Here is a 21,288-nt window from a genome sequence, read left to right as displayed (position 1 = left end):
CAGCAAATGGTAACTTATTATTTCTTGAAAAAACAAAGACTTTTTTGAATGTTATGTTTTTATTTGCACATGTTCAGATGGTAAAAAATCTATCGATGGTTTTGAACCCTGGTCTCTGAACTTTCTCCAGGAACCCCCCCCCCTTCTCCCATCTCATCTGGACTCCTGCTATGGAACATGTGGAATATGAGGGATTGAGGGTGCGATTATTTGCTAAGGCGTGTGTTGAAATAAGTTGCTGAACGATACATGTGCATTTAATAATTTTAATTGTTGTATAATAGCAGGGACATGGGATATACTAATAAGTCCTGGATAATAGCTACAGGGTTTTTGCCTTACCCCAGTATCTTTTCAACCAGAAACATAAAAAAGAATGTCATTTATGTCTTTGCCTCAATCCCCACCCAATTTTTAAAAGAAGTATTTTTTTATTTTGCTTAATATTGTATTTGCAGAACATGGCAACTGGTGATCTGACCAACAATATTAGAAAACTTCAGAAAGAACTGAAGATCATGAAGTACCAGGAAAGTTTGGATTTGAATGGGTATGCGCATGATGATGACCAAGTTATTATAGACTAGTTGTTCAAATAAAAAAAAAATTAAGTTTCTTGCATTGCAAACACATAGGAATAAATTCATTGGTTCATCTGTTTCACTGCCTAAGAGAATTTAAACACACATTTAGTACATAATTATATAGAACCACATACAGGTCTAGTGAAACATTAATGGAAACATCTAATTTAGATTTCAGGATATACATCACATACATGTATTGTAATGTAATTTTAAGGTTACCACTTGAAACTTATTACTTGAAGTTTATATTAATTAAGTAGGCAACACATATTCCTTGAATACTCTAATACTCATGACCAATAAAGTTGTAAGAGCTAGTACAGTAAAAATCACATGTTTATAGCAAACATCTTGATGATGAATTACTAAATTGCATTAATTTTATTTATATAATAAATACTGTATCTTGTTTTACTCTATGCTTTACCAAAACAAGTAGGCATGTATTTGAATTCAACTTAAATTGGAAAATTTTTAATGTGGTTAAAAAAAATTCTTACTACTTTAGACTTGCACAGGGTAAGGCCTCAGCCCTTCTTCCCATCTACCACTACGCATTTACCACATACAGCTGTTCCATAGCAGAACTGATTGCTAGTACAGACACAGAGTTGTATACTAAGACAGATCTACGATTTATGGAGGGATGCTACAAGGTGGGGGCAGATGTTTATATACATGTATATACTAATAGTTAAAATCTGACGACACATTGCCAGAATATCTGTTTTTATCTCTTTGTAATATATGATAAAATAAATCATAATTATCATTGTCTTGTGATTTTTTAACTGTTTTGTCTTTTCAAATGTTTAAGTAAATAAAAATTTTCGCAGTGTAGTGATTTCCAATAGGATTGGAAAAAATTATATTTTATTGAGAAAAGTGTGGTCTGACCTTAACATGTACAGGACAGAAATTGATATTGATGTCAATCTTTTAAAATTTAGTGATTTTTTTTGTCTCTTTTTACTGCCTAGTTTGCTTTCCTTTTGTAGTTATGGTATTATTAATCTAGGGGTGAAACAATACGCCTCCCTCATGATACGATATGTATTGTATAATTTTGTCTCGGTACAGTTATTTTCGATACAATACATTTTGATAGCAGGAAGCAAATTAGACGTTTTATGCTTTGTTTCACTAATTCCAGTCACTAAATCTAAGTGCAAATTGACTAGAAGACATTGATAACAATGAATTTACTGTTAAAAATTATTTTACAAAGTATCAGTCCTCAAACATTTACTTTTTTAGATTTTTATTACACTGAGTAGCATGTTTTACCTATGCTAAACCTGACTGAATAACGATCCCAACCAAAAAATGAACCAAACCAAAAATGGAAATTTTGCACCATATATCAAACCGAGAATAAATACTGTGGTGAATCGATACTGCGGTGAACCATTTCACCCCTATATTAATCAAATATGCAATTGCAGATTCTGAGGGACTTGTTTCATTATAAACCTCCTGTTACAAAGGAACAGTTTTTCAACAATGGTTTTGTTGAAAGAAAAATTATCATGTGCACAGAAGTGATGAAACTGATTCAACAAAAGAATAAGTCTCTACAGCCTCAGAAAAAGGCACCCACAACAACGACTAGTAACCTGGGACAGGTGGTCTCCATGAAGGTTAGTAATTAAAATGTACTTATATGAGGGCCATTCAAAAAATACATGGAAAATGTCACTCTTTGTCATATAATTTAGAAGATATTTAAGATCAACAAATTTTCATATATAAAACCATGTTTTTTGTTGATGTGATGCAATATTGTTAGTTTAATGTTCAATAAATTTTTAAAGCCTAACAAGGCAAAAGTGACTGACCTGACCCAAGTAAGACCTAACAACTCCAGGAGATCCAGGTCATCCATAGAAACCTATGGTTCACAGAGGGAGGGACTATCAGACCCTAAGAATGTGGTTGTTTCTCCTCGCTCACTGACAGATGTTGACCATCCTCAGGTAAATCAAGTACTACTTTAACGTACCTTTATAGTGTACTTTTGTTTTTTTGTAATCAGATGATTTGAAGACATTGTAACCAATTATAGTATTGTCAAATTATGTACAAAGGGTACAAAAGTTTTAAAAAATAATAATCGTATACAAAATATAAAAGCTGTTAAATTTGAGGTATTTACAAAATGTTATTCATTTTTGAAATATCACACATTAGATGTTTAATAATATACCAATGCACATAACCAGATCATTCATATGGCCTGAAACTTTGCTTCTTTTTCTAACTTTGTAATCTTTGATTATCTATGTTTCAAGATGAGATAACAGATATTAAAGTTTTGGCATTTGTTTTAGCCAAAAACAATAAATTTTTAATAAAAAAAAAATCATCCAGCAGGTTGTCAATGAATTACTTCAACCAGTTGAGAACATTCCAAGGCATACAGCTCACCATGGATCAAATAACAAATTACTCGACAACCACTCACCAATGAAAGATGCTGACACATCTTCATCAGAATCTTTAGACCAAGCCATCACACAGAGGTCACCTCCAGTTCATGTAGCCAGTGTGACCTCTCCACCTAGGGTCACCAAAGAGGTGCTGCCATCTGCTGGTAGAAATGTTAGAGGATTTAATTGGGCAGTTGTCACTCCTAGCATTGCAAAAACCAGATCGTCTATTCCATTTTCTAGTGGTACGTCTTTTTAAAATTATTTGTGACTGACCTATCCATTCGATTTCATTTGTATTAAGCATATTTTTTCTCCCCTTGTTCCATTTGGATTCATATTTAACCTACCAAGTGCCCTTGGGTTAAGGGAATGCAGTGACCTTGCACAATTCAGCTCAGGTGAGCTAAAAACCTGCAAGTTGTGGACCACAAATTCAGTGACAAACTAAACTATAAATTTATGATTGTTGTATATAGCTGTGATGAGGAAAATTCTAGGTCTGGGATGATATGCTTCCTTCTGTATTGATGTGTATCATGGTAATTGTGCCATGATATGATAAGTATCAAAATATTTTCATTTTGTAGTTGAGTAAGAATAATTTAGTCACAGTAGCTTTATATTTGTTGTTAAACAAAATTATGTATCAAAAGCAGTGTTATTTATTATATATTCCATATTTGATATATTTTAAATATTTATTTTATATTTCAAAACTAAGTGAAAAAAGAAAAGAAGGTCATAAATTTTGTTTTATGTGTCAATATTTCTACATGTATTGTCCTTGCACAGAATTGTTATTAATATGATATCAATATTTTGTTATATCTTCCAAGCCCTAGAATGTTTTTAGATGGATGCATAATTCAGTGATCCTTCTTACCCATGAGCCTCTTTTGTTTCAGATATCCCAGGTCATGCTCAGTTCTATATGGAGGAGGATGAAGATGATGATGAAGAAGAAGGTATAGAGACAGTCATGGCTGCTACACCAGCACATTCCATCATGGAGCCTCATAATGGGGAAACAGTTGAAACAGAGAGAAACAGCAACAGCAATCCTCAACAGCCTCAAGCTGGCCAGGACAGCCAGCATATGTTAAATGAAACTCATATACTCAAGGTGATAGCTAATATACATGTACCATAGAATCAACTCAAACATGTATAAATTTTGAATGTTACTTCGACAGTTTTAATAAACTTGCACTCTTGTACCAGTACTAGTAAAAATTTAGCACTTAAGCAGACAGATGTACAATAATTTGAAGATAGAGAACTTTGCACAATTATTCCTTCCTAAAAGACATCTTTGTGTGTTTCTAATGTTGTGCTATAAAACTTTTGTTTTTAGGCAATAGAACAGCTGACTAAGTGTTTTGGGACTCTAGAGTCTGGATTAACTAGGTCTATTGAGTCTCTGAATGCACGCATGATTCTTGTAGAAAACAGAGTTTCTATTATGGAAAGCAAGGTATGATTTGCCAAAACTCTAAGGGTGCAACGATAAACCGTTTGACGGTATATCACGGTATATTTTTCCCCGGTTCAATTCATGACACGCTAAACTGATATCGCGGTTCGGTTCAATCGGTCCAGAATTATCCGTTTTGTCCGTTTTATTTCCTTTCTTACTATTTCAAAATGGCTTCCGCGCAAAACTCGATGTCGCCGATAACGCATTTACAGCAGTTAAACTCATCTCCAGCATCTTGCAGACCTCAGATTTAACACAGAGAAGGACTTAACACAGAGAAGGACTTAATGTGATTATAAGTTATAGGTATTAAGACAAATGATAAACCCCTTAGATCTAAACGTATTCTTTGGTAATATACGATATTTCATCACGGTGTGTATTCCATGAAAACTCGTTTTCTTGTTGACTAAAACTTATTAACACGAGAAATATGACAACTGGTTTTCTACGTAAATAAAAAAGGAATAAAAGAATGAATGTCTTCCTTTTTCATTCCAATTTAAAAGGAAGATTATTGGAAAAGGTCCCCATAGTTCCCTGTAAATGTTCATTATTGGTTTAGAATGTTGTCACAACTCAAAGATCTACCTAACAATCCAATTCAAGTTAACAAAATGTTATGTTAATCATTATTATTAAAATATGAACATTTTGTATAACCCTGTCAAGTTTTAAAAAAAATATGAATACAAACTTGAAAGACTTTTTAACCTTGTCTTGTATCATAATACGTATCGTATCGTGAACTGAATACCGTGATACGTATCGTATCGTGAGGTTAGTGTATCGTTGCACCCCTACAAAACTCAGAAGAATTTTAAGATGAATAAAAGCGTTGGTAGAAATAAATTTAACATATTTTTTTGCTCAAAATTATGCTTGTAGATCGAGGCAGTTGTAGCTGGTTCTCAACGAAAAGAGGTGCCGACTTTACCACCGTCTACTAATCACAATGTAGCATCTCAGCGATCTGAAATGTCTGGTGGTGTTACCAATCTTCACGATCAGCGGCAGCAGAATTATATCACAACAGAAATTACCAGACCTCCTAGCAGCACTACTCTAAAGAACAAAGCAGGTACAGGAAATGGTCATCAATGTTTGAATTTACTGTTAAGTTTAATGAAATGTATAATAAAAAGTGCTTTTTGTCAGCCATAAGGTTGAATAATGAATTTAAAGATGCATACACTTTAGAAATGAGCATTGGTTGTTTCAACATTAATTTTTTACTCCATAGGGTGAATACTTAACATAGGACATATACATATACAACTTTACTACATATATATGATAATGTCAATTGATAAGAAAAAGCCCACATATATAAGTCACTAAACATGTGTCAATATAGATTTGAAAAAAAAAGATGGTTGGGCCATAATGAAAAAAATCCTAGATTCTCATCTAAGTTTTTTGAAAAATCAAGGTGGGTGGGTGAAATTTATTTTATATTTTTTATTTATTCCATTCTACAGATTTTATTGTTGACCTGATCAGTTGGTGTGGATTTATCTACTGCGTCCAAATAAAAGTCGTAGTAGTGGTCCATTTTAATGTACATATCCCTCACTACACATCCTCACCAATCTTTCACAACCAATGATCCTTGTTTAGTACATATTCTACTATGATTATTGCAAATATCAAAGAGATGCCACGACCATTATTCTTCAATTAATCACAAACATCATCAACAAATTAAATTATCGATTATTTTAAATTGGTTTCCTCTATTTTGACTGCCTTCACTAGGAAAAAGATAGAGGTATCTTTTGATTGTGGTGTAAATTGGTGGAAAAAAATACTTTGGGTTTTTCCTTGAGATACAAATGAACGAAGATAGCGTTCAATTGTGACATCATAAGACACTTATGATGACGGCCAAATCTAGCTTCTGCATTAGTTTAAATATTCAAAAATATAAAAATAGCAGAATAAAAATAATTCCCTTGTAGTTGGAAATGTTGGAGAATATTCCCCTCAGTCTTGAAAATTTGTTGGCAAATAAAACCTTGCATTTCAGGCTCAATTTTTATTTGCCAGCAAAATCTCTCAACCATTGGGGTACATTATCCAACAATTCCTCTGATACAGGAATTATTTCTTAATTAAAGCTATTACCATTTTGTCAGCTGTCAAATTCACACTGTCATTTGCGGGATTTAAAACAAAAGTTGAAGGGTAAATTGAATACTGATCCCGATCAGAATCAAGAAGAAGATAATCAAAAATTAAAAAAAAATCAAGGCAGGCAGTGATGAGAATTTAGGAATATTTTTATTATGGCTTTAACATGTAATGGAAGTGCAGTGCTCAGATGAAAAATTTGGATTGAAAAAATTCTCATAGTCATAATGCATTTGTAGGAGGATTTGGCAAACTAAAATCATTGACACATGACACATACTGTATTATAAAATTTAACAATTGGAATTGTAAAGGTGATATATTTATAAAGATTTTGAAAAACCATTTCCTTTGAGTTATGTAGTATATTTTCAAACATGGCAGAATCAATTTCTGTATTAAAGATAATCCTGTAACAGTGTCAGGACAGGAAAGAAACAATACAGAGCCTCAACAGATTACCACAAATCAGACAACAGAGAAATCTCCCAAGTACAAAGCTCCTCCGTATCAGTCTGCCTTGTATGACGAGTCAACTCTGGTCATGTTTTCACCAATTCGTCATGTGGCAAGTACCCCTCACCAACACAGAACTCCAGAAACAACATTTTGTTCCACTAATAATGACACAACTGACCCACGGCGATCCAGTACCCCAGAACACAATACTGTTGAGATGGACACACAGATAGTGCTGGGGGAATCAATGAACCTCCCAACTGGGGATACAGACACCCAGAGTCAAGTGAACAGGATTAAAAATCTGTAAGTTTATATTCTGCTTTACCTTCAAAGAATGGGGCATATTGCTCTGCACCTGCTGATCAGATGGTACATTTAGGTTGGTCAGGGTGTAGACCAGTGTTTCATGACCAGTATTTTTGAGGACCTTTGCTCCCTTGATGGTCATCAAACTTTTGACACAGGTTAACCATGACATGGAAAGCAAAGAATGAGTGGACTTAACACCCTGTTTTGGATCTTTTTGCAATTCCTCTACCAAGCTGTAAATGAAGTGATTCCTAAATATTTTACAAGCAATAGAAAGATCTACGTGTACATGATTATAATAAGTTGAAAATTCGTACAAAAGCAATGCCTTGTTGCTATGAATCAAAATTGATGCAACGATGCATTAGTGTCACCGTCTGGAATTTGACATGTACCCATAGTGGTTTTTAGGTCACATAATCAATATTAATAGAAGGCGGGGCTATCGATCGGCATCAGTGTCTACATCTCTCTCTCCTTCTCCCTCTCTTTAGAAATTCAAATATGTGTATGGTATATAACAGCAATATCAGTATGAAATTTTTAAAAAATGCAAGGAAACGCAAAATTATAATAACATTTAATTTGCTATTACGGTAAATTCTGAAAATATTGCAACCAAACAGGCTCCAAGATGTGATTCAGATCGAGGTCTGGTTGAAGAATACAATGTAATTGTTTTCACGAGTACACTCGCAGGTGGACATCACATGATGAATTGTAATATTCAACAGGTCAATCGAAGTCAAGTCAAGGTTAACGCAGTCATAACAATGGAAGCTAGAAGTTTGTTTTGAATATGTTTTTTGTAAAATTAAGTATGAGCGCACGTTTGTTGGCTTATTCTCCTTCTAGGAGTATATAGGAATTACATGGTCCTTCAGTAAGTGCAAACTTGTCTTGGCTATAAATTTGTAATTAAGAGTCATTGGAAATTCATATATTGTACAAAGATTTCTTATGTCCTAAGGGTGTGTCATTACCTTGACCCATGGTCATTTTGGCAAGTTCAAGGTAACTTACAGAGACATTTAAAAACTTTGTAATGGAGAATCATTGGAACCTCATGACCTTGAAATAAGGTCACTGGCAGAAAAAGTATAAAATTCTTGTCTAGTCTTCACCTTCTTTATGGAGAAGGATTGGAAGTTCATACTTCATACAAAGATTGTTTATGATCTTAATGTGTGTTGTTACCTTGAACCAAGTCATTTAATGAAGTTCAAGGTCACTTAGAAAAATTTTATTTCCTGTCCTTACCATATATTGTAAAGGAGAATATTAGGAAATTTCTTTTAAAAATCTTTATTCCAGGCCCAGCAAAGCCATGATCAAAACTTTTCTTAAGCCTATTTTAAATTGACCAACATACAGTGAAATATGTGTGTAGTGAACACGCTTAAAATGAATAATTGCTTACAGCGAAGTGATTTTCATTCCCTGTGACTTCAAAATATATTGTGAACTTAATGGATATAACGATTTATGTTTACAATGAAGCAAAAATATCTGTCCCTGCATGGCACTTCCTTTTAAGGATATTTTACTGTACTTTAATGTAGTGCATTCTTTATCAAAAATTAGGAGGAACCTCAATATTAGACAAGAAGTGTGTGTAAAATCAGGCTCTGATTACCAAAACAGACTTCCTTTGTAATGCAATGTGTAGATGAATTCTTAGCATTTTGAGTTTAGGGCCCTCCAAGTAAATAACGCCTGTACTTATAGAACCACTCCCTCTTCTAAGGGAACCATAAGCGAAAAAAGTTGGTCTTAAAAGTGGATATTCCCTAAACCAAAGATCGGTTGGAAATTTCCTCCTTGTGTTCAAGAATAAAATATTTTTTTCTCTTATTTTCCAGATTTAAATCAACAGAAGTTATGCTGAAAAACTAAAGAATGAGGGGGAAAAGATGACAATTTGTATGAAGTGTAAAGAGAAGAGTATTAAATAAATGCACTAGTAGTTTAAGTAGCATTTTACTTGATTGATCATATATTGTGAGCATTAACAACTACCTCATGTGTCATATAAACAAAGTCCTAGTGATATGTCATAGTGAGAATGCACTGTTATTTGTTGTTAATAAATTAATAAGCATTTAGAACTTTCTTATTTCATTATGAAGATTCTTGACAAATTGGAGTTGGGATTTTTTTTTCATAGTTTCTCTGTTTGAGAACATATATGTTCAGGTCTAAAAGAAAACTTTAAAAATAGATGGAAAATAAACTTGGATTTTAAGACATATGCATGATAATTTGTGTTAATGGCAAAGGTCAAGATCATAACGTGATCATGCCCCTCGCTATCAAAGTCTAGCATCTAGATAGAGGTTAAAGTCATGAGGATGATAAATACAGTAGAATCCTTAAACTAGTATATGTGAGGAATTTGTTTCCTGTAATTTAGGGAGAAGCACCAGTCACAAAAAATTACTTTTAATATTTTTCTGAAATACAGTCAAACCTTGTTATCTCAAACTCTTTGGGACCAAGAAAAAAACTTTGAGATATCAGGAGGTTCAAAATATTGAGGTTAAAATACAATGATATTAAATTTCAATTCACTTTGACATATCCATAGTATCTGAGATATTGGAGTTTGAGATATTGAAGTTTAACTGTACATATGAACACTATCTATCAACAGTCCATTGATGAATTCATATTCTCACAATTTGATGTCTACATATGCAAGTATCAGTTTCACTATATTATAAAACAAGAAATCTACAGTACATGTATTGATGTGCACTTTAATGTGGTACATTCTTCAGGTAGTATATAATATATGATTTAAATGATAAATGTATATGGTATAAATGAACATTTGCAATGAAGTGTTATTATACATGTACAACAGCTGCAACTACTTGATTGATTTAAGTTTAACTTCCCTTACAAGGTTGTTCCACTTAAGGGTGCGAGACATAGCTACAAAATGTAGCATTTAATATGCAGGTCAAAGGGTTCAAACATATCATTACTTGGCAATCAAAGCCATTGAGCAATGAGGATTCTTTAGTGTGCTAATGCCTACCATGACACAGATCTGAAGATTTTAGGGTCTCATCCAAACCAGCCACTCATTTCAAGTGACTTTTTGAGTATCATTTAAGTATGAATGTTGAATAAATTTCATAATTTGTTATGCATCCTCAGTAGCACGTCAAACTTAAGTATGCATAATTTTGCAATTTGTATATAAATTAACAAAATAAAGGAACTTCTTCCAAAAGAGGAATATATTATTAAAGATACCCACCAGCTTTAATAACATTGAATTAATGCGAAAAGTTTCTCTGCTTCAATGATATGAATATCTACGTATCTCATATTATTATCAATGTTCATTTCACCCTAGATGTCCAATAGCATATGGTATCTTTTCAATACATATCATTTCACTGACAGATTGCTAATAAACATTTGAATTTGTGGTAAAACAAGAGGCACTGAAAGGAAGACATAATAAAGAATCTTAGATTAAACAGAGTTGAACCCTTTTATTTGATATCAGGTAAGATGATGAAATAATACATACTGAAAATGTACTTTTTAGCTCACCTCGACGAAGTCGAGATGAGCTTATGCTATACACCCAGCGTTGGCGTCAATGTCCCAGGTTAAAGTTTTAGGAGCAAGTCCATTCCCAAGTAACTACAAGCCCTACCTGGACCAAACTTGCATGGATGATGCATCTAGGGATGGACACTACCACACTTGCTTCGGATGCTGGATCTGACCTAGATTTTCCAGATAAGTGACCAGGTTAAAGTTTTTGGAGCAGGTCCATTCCCAAGTAACTATAAGCCCTACCTGAACCAAACTTGCATGGCTGATGCAACTAGGGATGGACACTACCACACTTGCTTCGGATGCTGAATCTGACCTAGATTTTCCAGATGAGTGAATTTTAGCCATATTTTAATGATGTATCTTAGGATGGACACTTTCAGACTTGTTTTGGATTCTGAATCTGACCTACATTTTCCAGATGAGTGACCAGAGTAATGTTTTTGGAGTAGCTATATAATATTATGACATGTTATGATTAAACTTGCATGGATGGTGCATCTAAGGATGAAAACTTCCAGACTTGCTTTGGATGTTGGAACTGACCAAATTTTCTTGATTAGTAAACAGGTTAAAAGTTTTTTGAGCAGGTCTATTTCCAAGTATCTATAAGTCCTTCTTAAGCCAAACTTGTATGGATATTGATCTTGGGATGAACACTAACTAGAAAAAATATGATGTGAGATTTGCCTTACTTATAGATAACCTTCGTCGAGGTGAGCTTCGTAATCTTTGATTACCTATGTTTTTATGGAGTCAAAATTCCGCAGAATCAATTTCTGTAATATCCCGGAGTAAAAAAATATGTGGATTTCTTAGATCGCTACTACATGTCTTAAATGTACTTAAAGTATGCTTGGACAAACTTCTGCGAAAAATTTGTGACTGCATACATAGCATACCTCGTAAATTAATACCATGTGGAAAAAAGGTACCTCAGTAGTAGTTAGAAAGAAACAGTCTCTGATATTAATACTGCTCCTGCCACTATAATGTTTTAAAATGACCTTATTCTAAAATACATTGTTAACATTACATGGTTTCCTTGAGTTTCCATTAGATACTGATTAATTTCTTTATCACAGTTTACATTGATTATATCATTGATAAGTTACAGTTTACATAGCTTTTCTGAGTTTTTCACTAGAGATCTGATTTAGTTCTATAAGTTTTTGTAGCTCAGGTGGTGGTGTTGGTGATTTTAAGTTGATGTCCATTTTATTTAGCACTGTGTCTGGACTGGCTCCTTTCACAACCATTTTGACCAGTGCAATAGCCGACACAAAGTTGGTTTTTGTTTCTATTATTTGATGCTCTAGGTAAAATGCCTTTGAATCCCAGTGGAGTATCTGAAAGGAGAAGAGAAATGTGGTCTATTGACGACTATACTTGTACTCTCTAAATTGAAGGTAATGAGAATTGCTCTTCCTTAATTGTTATATATACATGTAGTTTTCATTAACAATAAATTATCCCCAATTAAAAACCTTGATTAAATAAAATTTTATGTTCTCTAATCAATTTTTATACATGAAGATCAAAATGTTAGCAATTGCAACAGGAAAGGAGAATGTATGGCTGGACCAGGAATCAAACCCGGGATCCCCGCATCACTACTTACGTGATCTACTTACTAAGCTACCCAGGCAAATATCCATGGCCCAAACCACTACATTCCTCCCTCCTTAAATTTATTTCACCCTCGAAGACGCAACCCAAGTTCTTATTTGCCCTTTGCAGGACTTTCACCTGCAAGTTCATGCAGGGATGCTCACTACACTTAATTAAGAAACAGGAAAGAAGAAAATGTATGGCTGGACCAGGAATTGAACCCAGGACCCCTGCGTCACTAGTCAGGTGCTCTACCTACTGAGCTACATTTGTACCAAGGCTGATATCCATAGCCCAAACAACTACACAATGAAAATCAGATCAATATCTCACTTTTGATTTTATGAGGAAAAAGTCCATGAGTTGTAGAGATTTTCTGTATCTTATTGTACTTCCACCATTAGTTATTGAAGCATTGCTTTTCCAAAGTCCACTAAAAATGCCCTTTTCCAGAAATAGTTTCATCCTGGCAAAGTCACACTCACGGAGATAGCGGGAATTATTCATGTGCCAATTTGCATCTAGATCACTTGTCCAACAGACTCCTGTATTAAAAAAGTTCAGAATAATTAAAAATTAAAAGCACACAGTCTCGGAGTAGTTTTCAATACATTTTGTGAATTCATTAACAAGATAAATATTTCTTTAGCATTAATGCACATCTCAGAAATACTGAAGAGCACTATTTGAATTCAATTGAAAGAAATTATACATCCCTGTCTGAAGCATCTGGAGTAATATTTTAGCAAATTAAAAGATTTTTTTTTCTTACATCACAGGAGCCAGTATATCATTAGAATGCTAAAATATTTGCTCAATAAAAGTTTCAAGGCAAACCGATTCCTGGTGTATCAGATAATCCATACATGCATCAATTAAACAGTTAAATGTACCCACATTCTTTATGTACCATTAGAGTAAAGAAAATGATAAAAGCTGCATTTTTTTTAAAAAATAAATTTCAGATTAGAAATGATAGTTGTGTGAAGAAGAGATATCGTTTTTAGGATAACTAGTTAAGTGCACCATAGATTTGGACAAATTCCTTGACCCGCCCCTCCATCAGAGAGGTTAACCTGGTTACGTTACCATTTATCATACTTTCATCCAAAATGGACATTCGCCTAAATTTTCCTTTTCGTGTGTACAGAATTATTGAAATTACAACTCTAATGTAATATGCGACATCAAACAAAGCAAATGCAGCAGCAATAATAACAAGGAAAACAGTCATTTTTCTTAACCAACATTAGAAAACGCAAGCTAAATTCAGAACCGAAAAAATCCGACTATTCTTACTAAATCCGAAAAGATAAATATCTATCTGTAGTGGCTTAGATTTCTATTTCATAGCCCTCGTTTCGTAAATTATATTTTGCAAGTATTTGTTGGTATTTCAGTCTGATAATTCTATTTACCTTATGTTTTCAGTTGTTACTTACGTAAAACCCCTTTATTATTTGTCTTTTATAAGTTAGGACATGTGTTGACATTCCACATGTTTTACTTTTTAAACAGGAAGTGTCATCCATGTTGGGAGTCTTTCCATAGTACTTTTGGTAGCTGTGTTCTGATTGGTTAAGTTAGTTGTAGGATCTTTGATGTTAATTGGCTTTTATTTTTGCGCCTAAAGTTAGGGTATTTAAAGCCGTGTTCGTGTAGTTTTCTTCACTTGGGTTGGGGAACACAACCTCATGGTTAGTTCCTCTTTACTGTGCTAAGAAAACCTAGTACTCTAGGTCTTAGCTAGCTTTAGTTTCACGTTTTTCACAAGTTCTAGATTTTTGTTAGGAAACAGTTAAAGCTGAACACGATTCGTAAATAGGCATACGCCATTTTCGATATTACTATCTAAGATATCAGCACCAGGGTATACTCTTCGCATTCGTTACACCTGACTGCTTTATTGTCACGGGTATCGGCGTGAAATGGCGACTTGTGTTCGTGCTGGTTATCTTCCATTACTTTTGTTTACATTTTATTGCAGTTACGTATATTTGTGTTTGTTCGTATACTGCACTGACCTGTGCAACTGTTGTAAATCTCTTTGGTATCAATACTCTCCTGTATCACAAGAAGCACAGTTATTTTTGTCGCTACCAAGTGCTGTGTAGCGTACGTCCGCCTACACCGGTGACGATTGATTGCACTGAACAGTGACCAAGCGAGCGGCTCTATATATAGGGGCCCTCAGATATAGCAATAGTCCACTCGAATATGGCGGACAGATTCTTTTTACGAAGCGTGTTCAGCTTTAAGGTGTAGGTTTTATAGAGTTAATTTAGTTTTCCCCTTTCCAAGTCCAGCCTGGTCTAGGGATTTGTAGATAACAGATATAATTTCTAGAACCACTATTCACTATTTATTATTTATTTTTGGTGTTGTTTATTTTCTGGGTTAGATATTTTTAGAGTCCAGATTTAGCTTTAATATTTTAAGTTCAACTCTAGAGTGTTGATTAGTAGAGTTTATATTGGGTGATGTAGCTCATTTCCCTTACATTTTTCCAAATCATTGACATTTAGCAGTTTTTAATAGGATTTTTGGCCTTTTTCATAAGTATGGAAGCTCAGTAGGGACATAAATTATTTTCATAGGTTTTTTTTTTTTTACATTCCTCCCTTTATTCTTGTTTAAATTTTGACTATTATTTATTATTTGTTATCATTGCAAAGGTTAATTCTCACTTTATTAAATTTATAAAACTTACAACTGTGTTTTCGTTTAGCGTTGATCATAGTTCAGATATCCCCTTACCTGGGTTGACAATCATAACTGGAGGCAGTTTACTGCTTTAAGCCAAGTTGGCTAGTAACTTTGTTAAGTTATTCATTAAAGAGTTCTACTTCCGGTTACATATCTATATACTTACCCATATGTTAGTGCAGTTTACCTTTACCTTCAACGCCTGTATTCATCAATAAACTCATCCATCAAGTGCCCACTGCATGAATGCATGTATGAGATATAAAATGCTCGGTTATTAAACACGTAGCCGAGAAAACCCTTTAAATTTTAAGCTTGTACAGTGATCCACTTTTTTTTCAACTATTTCCTACACAGTGTTGAATCAAGAAAGACTGCCCTCCATTGGCGGATCAAGAGGGGGTTCTGGGGGTTGAAACCCCCGTTTATTTTTTGCCGAATGGGGAGAGAGAGAGGGGGGATAAAACGTTTGCTGGAATAGATATTTGTACGTCTAACTCACGTTTTGAATATAAACGTAGTTCAAAACAACTCGAACAGTTGTTCATATTCCACTTGCTATCAGGTAGAGTCTCACAATTTTTCTTTCCCCCATTTACCTTCACTTTTCCTCTCTTTCAGCGTTCTTATTTATGAGTGAATGGAATAAAATATTCTACTTATTTCAATATATGATAAGTAACATGCGAGGTTTAATTTGATATCGGATTCCGACGATCTTTGGCTATATACATGCAAGTACAATTTTCGGATTATGTTTTGAAGGAACTAAATTAAACAAGTCAATTAATACCACAGTAAATATTAAATATGTAATTTTTTGTTTTAGATAGGTTTTCAAAAACCTACCAAAGAAAAAAAGTTTTTCAATTTCTAAAATAAAATTTCTAGGTTTTCTTTGGAAATGCTGCAAATTCAATTTTAAGACTTCAGTAGTTTTTGGAATTAGTTTTTTTTTATTCGGACATGGGGGGGGGGGGGGGGTTACCTTTTCAACGTAAAACATGGATATTAAATATACCTTCACCGCCTGCCTACGGGGTTTATATCTCTCAGTTGATTCGATACGCAAGAGCATGCTCTACGTATTAACAATTTCTAAATCGAGGTAAGTTTATATTAACAAACGAGTTGATGAAAGAAGAATATTACCAGTCTCGTTTAAAGTCGTCATTTCGTAAGTTCTATGGTTGATACGATGACCTTGTCAGCAAATACAATTTATCATTAAGTCAAATGCTGACTGACGTTTTTCATACTAATTGTTCTGCCATTATTTACACATTAATTGTCATCGACGGATTTTTCCATTATTTCCCGATCATGACAAGGAGCACACTGTGGGTGTGACCGGTCGGCAGGGGATGCTCATTCCTCCATGGCACCTGATCCCATCTCTGATGTTTTAGAGGTCCGTGTTTGCTCTGCTCCAAAATTTGTACTGTTTAATGGACTTTTGAGCTTTTTGAGCCAGAGCTCTATTAATTTGTATTCTACTGAGAGTGAGACCGGTCCTTCGGATGAGACCGTATAAACCGAAGTCCCGTGTCGCAGTAGGTGCTGGCACGAAATAGATCCCTTCCTGCCCAATGGCCGTAAGTGCCGAGAAGTGCTCGAGAGGGACGTTAAACAACATACAAACAAAAAAACTGAGAGAAGTTATTCCCCTTTGCCATTCCCCTTTGATAATTAATCACTGTAAATAATGTATTTGAAAGGTTAATCAATCTAATTAAAATTAGATGTTCCGAATCCGCTATCGCTTCTCAAACATCTAACAACATCCCATTCGGGGTCACGTCAGAGCGACCTTTCGATTACCCAATGAAATCGCCGTCGTCGAAATCTTGGCTTATAGTTCGGATGCGTTTCTTTTTTTTACTGCCAAACCTAAACGCCCGAGAGGTTTCGTAGTAAACAAAATATGCATGGTAAAGACCGTGCTATATATGAATGTGACGTGTGGGATATATAAGTAGTTTGTGCATTTTCGTTTGCGTTATTCAGGTAAGAATGCCAGATTGGCGGACTATACGTTCAATTTATACCAAAATTACTTTAATTCAACGTAAGAAAGTCTACTGAGCATCAATAATATAGAGATGTAGCCGTGGAACTAATTTTAGAATTGAATACAGAAGGTTGAATCTGATTGGCCAAAATTTTTATGTTTATTCATAATCGAAAGGTCGCTCTGACGTGACCCCGAATGGGATGTTGTTAGATGTTTGAGAAGCGATAGCGGATTCGGAACATCTAATTTTAATTAGATTGAAGGTTAATAGAATAAGAATTATGCAAGAATATTTATTATATAATACAAAAAGTACTTTCACAGTTTTAATGATCAGGTAGACTAGCAAAATTATAATAGATAAATAAAATTGACACAAAAATAACTTATCTTATGAAATGTTCTTCAAAGACCAAGAAAGGCAAATTATATGAGAGGTAATAACATGAGAGCCAAAAAAAAGTATTGATGCACTAATATTTTGATAATAGTCCTTGCTGTAATAGGCCTTACTTGTAACAGACATTTTGGAACATACATTGTATTAGGATACAGGTATTTGACTTCAAGATGTTGACTTTGAAATTTGATGCAGTTTTCAGAAATTTTATACCCGACCCTAATTTTTATTAATTCAAAAATTTAAATCTTTTCTATATGATGGACAGAGTCCGACAGACAATACAGAAAAGACAGATAAGAGTTACAGTATGCCATAAATCAATGCATTCAAACCAATAATACACCAAAAGTGGGGGACCAAAAGTCTCTAAATTTGATTGCTTGCTCAGATTCTGGCAAAAAAGCCTTCTTCCTAGGTACCTAAGACACTATTTCTTATAGGCTACTAGTGCTCATTTGTATTAGTGTTTCTTCTTCTTGAATTTAGTAAAATAATCACCTTATTTAGTTACAAATGGATAGTAAAACTGTTTGCAGTATACATGTAACTGGGGGTTTTGTGACTACGCTGTACAACCTAATTCAATCAAAAAGAGAACATTGTGAATTGTGACAAAATTGATTGTGAAGTTCAATGACTATTCACTAAATGAAAATTTATTAGTTCAATGACATCAAACACAAATTTACTTGTTCCTCAAAAGATTCATAAATGACTCCAACAGCTGTATTTTTATGTGTGTTTAATTCTTTTTATCAGAATTATAAAATCCATTCCAAACAATGCCTTTGTGATATTAATATGTAACAGGTCTTTTTAGTTGTACATATTTATAATAAACTTTTATGTAGAATATTGTATATGTTACTATTTTGAAAGTAAGATCTTATAAATCTTAAATAATCACAGTTATGTAATTTTAAAATTACACTATCAATTCAGATTACATATAAGTCGCTTTTTCTTTATGATATTGAAATCCCTCAGTTATAATGCCAGGGTTGTCTACAACTCTGATATGTGAATTCTGACAGTTCTTAATACAAAATGAGATGACATTATCCTAGCCGTCCTGCCATTGACAATTTCTCCTGAAATCGATTCTGAATTAATAAACCTGTGTCCACATATCTATCCACACAGTTTGTTATACAACTCTCTGTTCTACCATCAAATTTGGCTACCATGGACCCAACACAAATATCCCAGCACATCTCTGTCTGTTTGTTTAACTGCTGCTGTATCTTGGCTTTCTGAACCTCTATCTGAAAAAATTTTAAATAATCAAAAAGAATGGTCATGAAATCAACCAATGAAAAAAAATCACTCTGGTAGAGTGATAGTTTATTCTATTTTTTTTTGGGGGGGGGGGGGGGGGGGGGGGCTAGTGTTTTAAGTGGCAAATGAAACACAGTAAAACTTGTCTAATCCCGACACCACTGCTTCCATAAAAATTGGCTGGATTAGACAACATTCTGGATTAGAGAATATTTTAATTGAAATAACTTAAAGGAACTTAAAGCTTACATTGTAATAGGCAATATTTCAGAATATATTACATCAGGATTAGACGAGTTTCACTGTATATGATCCATGGCCGTAGAAACCGGGGGGGGGGGGGGGGGGGGGGGGGGCATGGGAGGGCCGTGCCCCCCAATAATTTTGCCGATACATAGAATACTATAGAAAACATTTAGCTACTATATGCTTGTGCCCCCTCAATAATAATGTCTGATGACTTTTTTTTTTTTTTTTTTTTTTGCTTGTCAAGGAATTTTGGTAATTGATAGTGCCCCCCCCCCCCAACTGAAAATGTATGGTTGTGCCCCCTCAAAGTGAAATTGCTTCCTACGGGCCTGATATCACATTTTAGTTGATGGGTTTAACCTTAGGTTATGACTGTTAAGTGATTAATAAACTGTAACCAATACATCTAAATTCTTCAACTTTTTTTTTATCTAGACTGACTATAGACATCACTTAACAAAATAACTTCTGCAATATAATTATATTTTTTATGAATTATGATGATGCCACAATGTGAGTATTACTAAAAGTAACACGCACGCACATCAGTATAGTTTTTGGATTTGCGAACAACTATGCTTTGGATTTTATGTCTCAAAAATATGAGACTATTTGAGCAAGTGTTGTTATACTTTTATTTGATTGATTGTATGTTGTTTAATGTCCAATATGAGAATTGTTGATGCATGTAGAGCTGTCACCTCCTTTATGTGAAGTGATACAATTTTGTCCTATGCATGGTGTTTATGGCCATAGCAATGAGTTGTTGTTTTTTTTTGCCAATGCCTACTATGACAGGGGACCTTAGTTTCTAAAGCCTCATTCAAAAGACCCATAAAATTCACTTATGTGGGGTACTTGGATGAATTCTTATAGTCATTCTTATGTTAAACATCTTAGGTTTGAATCTAGCAGTGTGCCTGGAACAAGGATTGAATTAAATCCATTATAAACAATTGGTTAGATAAAAAGTTCATCCTTTTTACTGAAATTCATCTATATATAATTATAGATCAGGTCTAGCCCAAAGACTATTTCTACCTACGTAGCTATTAATAGCTACCTAAGTATTTAAACCTACCCAAAGAAGCTATTTTTACCTGCTTTTTGCATTACTTGCATTTTGTGGCCGAACGGCGCAACAAGGTGAGTACCAAATTTCTTGATACATGTCACACTGATGATGAATACGAGAAAATTTTGGCCAAAAAATGATTACTTCGTAAATTAACAATTTGGCATTTTAATTACTATGCAAAATTGTTAATTTACAAAGTAATCCTTTTTTGGCCAAAATTTTGTTGTATTCATCATCAGTGTGACTGTATCAAAAAATTTGGTACTCATCTTGTTGCGCTGTTCGGCCGTTTGGCCACAAAATGCAAGTAATGCAAAAAGTAGGTAAAAATAGCTTCTTTGAGTAGGTTTAAATACCTTGGTAGCTATTAATAGCTACGTAGGTAGAAATAGTCTTTGGACTGGACCTGTAGATATGTATGTCATAAGTACGTTATATAAATTTCACATTTTATGTGCAACTATTACTGCACTTCACTGTGTGCAATGAAAATATGTTTATACCTGTACTTCTTGTGCAAACTGTGGATCTATCTGCTGGTCATCCATTTTGATCTGAAAGTATTGATGTCTATGCCAAGTTATTGCATTCAATGGTATTGCGTAGAAAAAACAACAACACAAAACTAGAATTTGGGGAATTTTTCATAATTTAACATTGAAAAACTTTATATCAATAATATTTTCCAAGATAACTAGTTACTGGTATGTTGACTCTGATGCAATAATTTCAAAAAACACAAGACACCGAGATAATTCGGATTTTACTTTCCATTATATTTGCTACATGGCTACAGTGGCACTGTTTCTTTGAGTTTCTCATACTCGACGATATTGCATACGCATATAAAGGAGAAAATTATGTCACCATTTCATTATATCAAATAATTCGATTAAACTTACACAAAATTAACAAAAAAGACGACTCCAGTTTACCCTTCTGATTCCAACGTGTATGTATTTATTTGTAC

General features: G+C 33.9%; 4 protein-coding genes across 5 annotated transcripts in view; 1 reads left to right on the top strand and 3 right to left on the bottom strand.

The window, feature by feature from the left end:
- The window catches only part of LOC133197177 (serum amyloid A protein-like), a 270,340-nt gene that overhangs the window by 39,143 nt on the left and 209,909 nt on the right, over window positions 1–21,288 (bottom strand). The window lies entirely within an intron of this gene.
- Window positions 462–9,498, top strand: LOC133196262 (uncharacterized). Of its 2 annotated transcripts, none has more exons than XM_061332182.1 (10): window positions 462–550; window positions 1,096–1,243; window positions 2,033–2,227; window positions 2,402–2,563; window positions 2,961–3,261; window positions 3,925–4,142; window positions 4,374–4,493; window positions 5,385–5,577; window positions 7,034–7,394; window positions 9,263–9,498. In XM_061332182.1, the coding sequence occupies exons 1-10, from the start codon at window positions 462–464 to the stop codon at window positions 9,294–9,296; spliced, it is 1,821 nt and encodes a 606-aa protein (XP_061188166.1). In that variant the 3' UTR covers window positions 9,297–9,498. The 2 variants fall into 2 exon arrangements, with proteins under 2 accessions (XP_061188166.1, XP_061188165.1); XM_061332181.1 differs by having other exon boundaries at window positions 2,958–3,261; window positions 9,263–9,497.
- On the bottom strand, window positions 10,140–13,824 carry LOC133197175 (protein THEM6-like). The gene is made up of 3 exons (XM_061333064.1): window positions 13,680–13,824; window positions 12,924–13,135; window positions 10,140–12,328 (listed from the first exon to the last, which is right to left on the bottom strand). Exons 1-3 carry the CDS (start codon window positions 13,822–13,824, stop codon window positions 12,098–12,100), a joined length of 588 nt encoding a protein of 195 aa, XP_061189048.1. The 3' UTR covers window positions 10,140–12,097.
- Window positions 18,464–21,273, bottom strand: LOC133196261 (mitochondrial import inner membrane translocase subunit Tim8-like). The gene is made up of 3 exons (XM_061332180.1): window positions 21,221–21,273; window positions 20,822–20,872; window positions 18,464–18,978 (listed from the first exon to the last, which is right to left on the bottom strand). Exons 2-3 carry the CDS (start codon window positions 20,864–20,866, stop codon window positions 18,772–18,774), a joined length of 252 nt encoding a protein of 83 aa, XP_061188164.1. The 5' UTR covers window positions 20,867–20,872; window positions 21,221–21,273; the 3' UTR covers window positions 18,464–18,771.

Source organism: Saccostrea echinata, unplaced genomic scaffold (genome assembly GCF_033153115.1).
Source record: "Saccostrea echinata isolate AGI-Se365-2 ecotype Australia unplaced genomic scaffold, CSIRO_AGI_Sech_v1 ptg000030l, whole genome shotgun sequence".
NCBI lineage: Eukaryota > Metazoa > Mollusca > Bivalvia > Ostreida > Ostreidae > Saccostrea > Saccostrea echinata.
Note: the sequence above shows the minus strand (reverse complement) of the source record. Positions and strands in the feature narration are given on the sequence as shown.

Coding starts and splice junctions, on each gene's coding strand:
- LOC133196262 (XM_061332181.1), top strand. CDS start 462: ATGGCAACTGGTGATCTGACCAACAATATTAGAAAACTTCAGAAAGAA. Junction 2,228..2,401: donor GACAGGTGGTCTCCATGAAG/GTTAGTAATTAA, acceptor AAATTTTTAAAG/CCTAACAAGGCAAAAGTGAC. Junction 5,578..7,033: donor TACTCTAAAGAACAAAGCAG/GTACAGGAAATG, acceptor TCTGTATTAAAG/ATAATCCTGTAACAGTGTCA.
- LOC133197175 (XM_061333064.1), bottom strand. CDS start 13,824: ATGACTGTTTTCCTTGTTATTATTGCTGCTGCATTTGCTTTGTTTGAT. Junction 13,136..13,679: donor GGATGAAAGTATGATAAATG/GTAACGTAACCA, acceptor TTTTTAATACAG/GAGTCTGTTGGACAAGTGAT. Junction 12,329..12,923: donor TTTTCCTCATAAAATCAAAA/GTGAGATATTGA, acceptor TTCTCCTTTCAG/ATACTCCACTGGGATTCAAA.
- LOC133196261 (XM_061332180.1), bottom strand. CDS start 20,866: ATGGATGACCAGCAGATAGATCCACAGTTTGCACAAGAAGTACAG. Junction 18,979..20,821: donor AGTTTGCACAAGAAGTACAG/GTATAAACATAT, acceptor AAATTTTTTCAG/ATAGAGGTTCAGAAAGCCAA.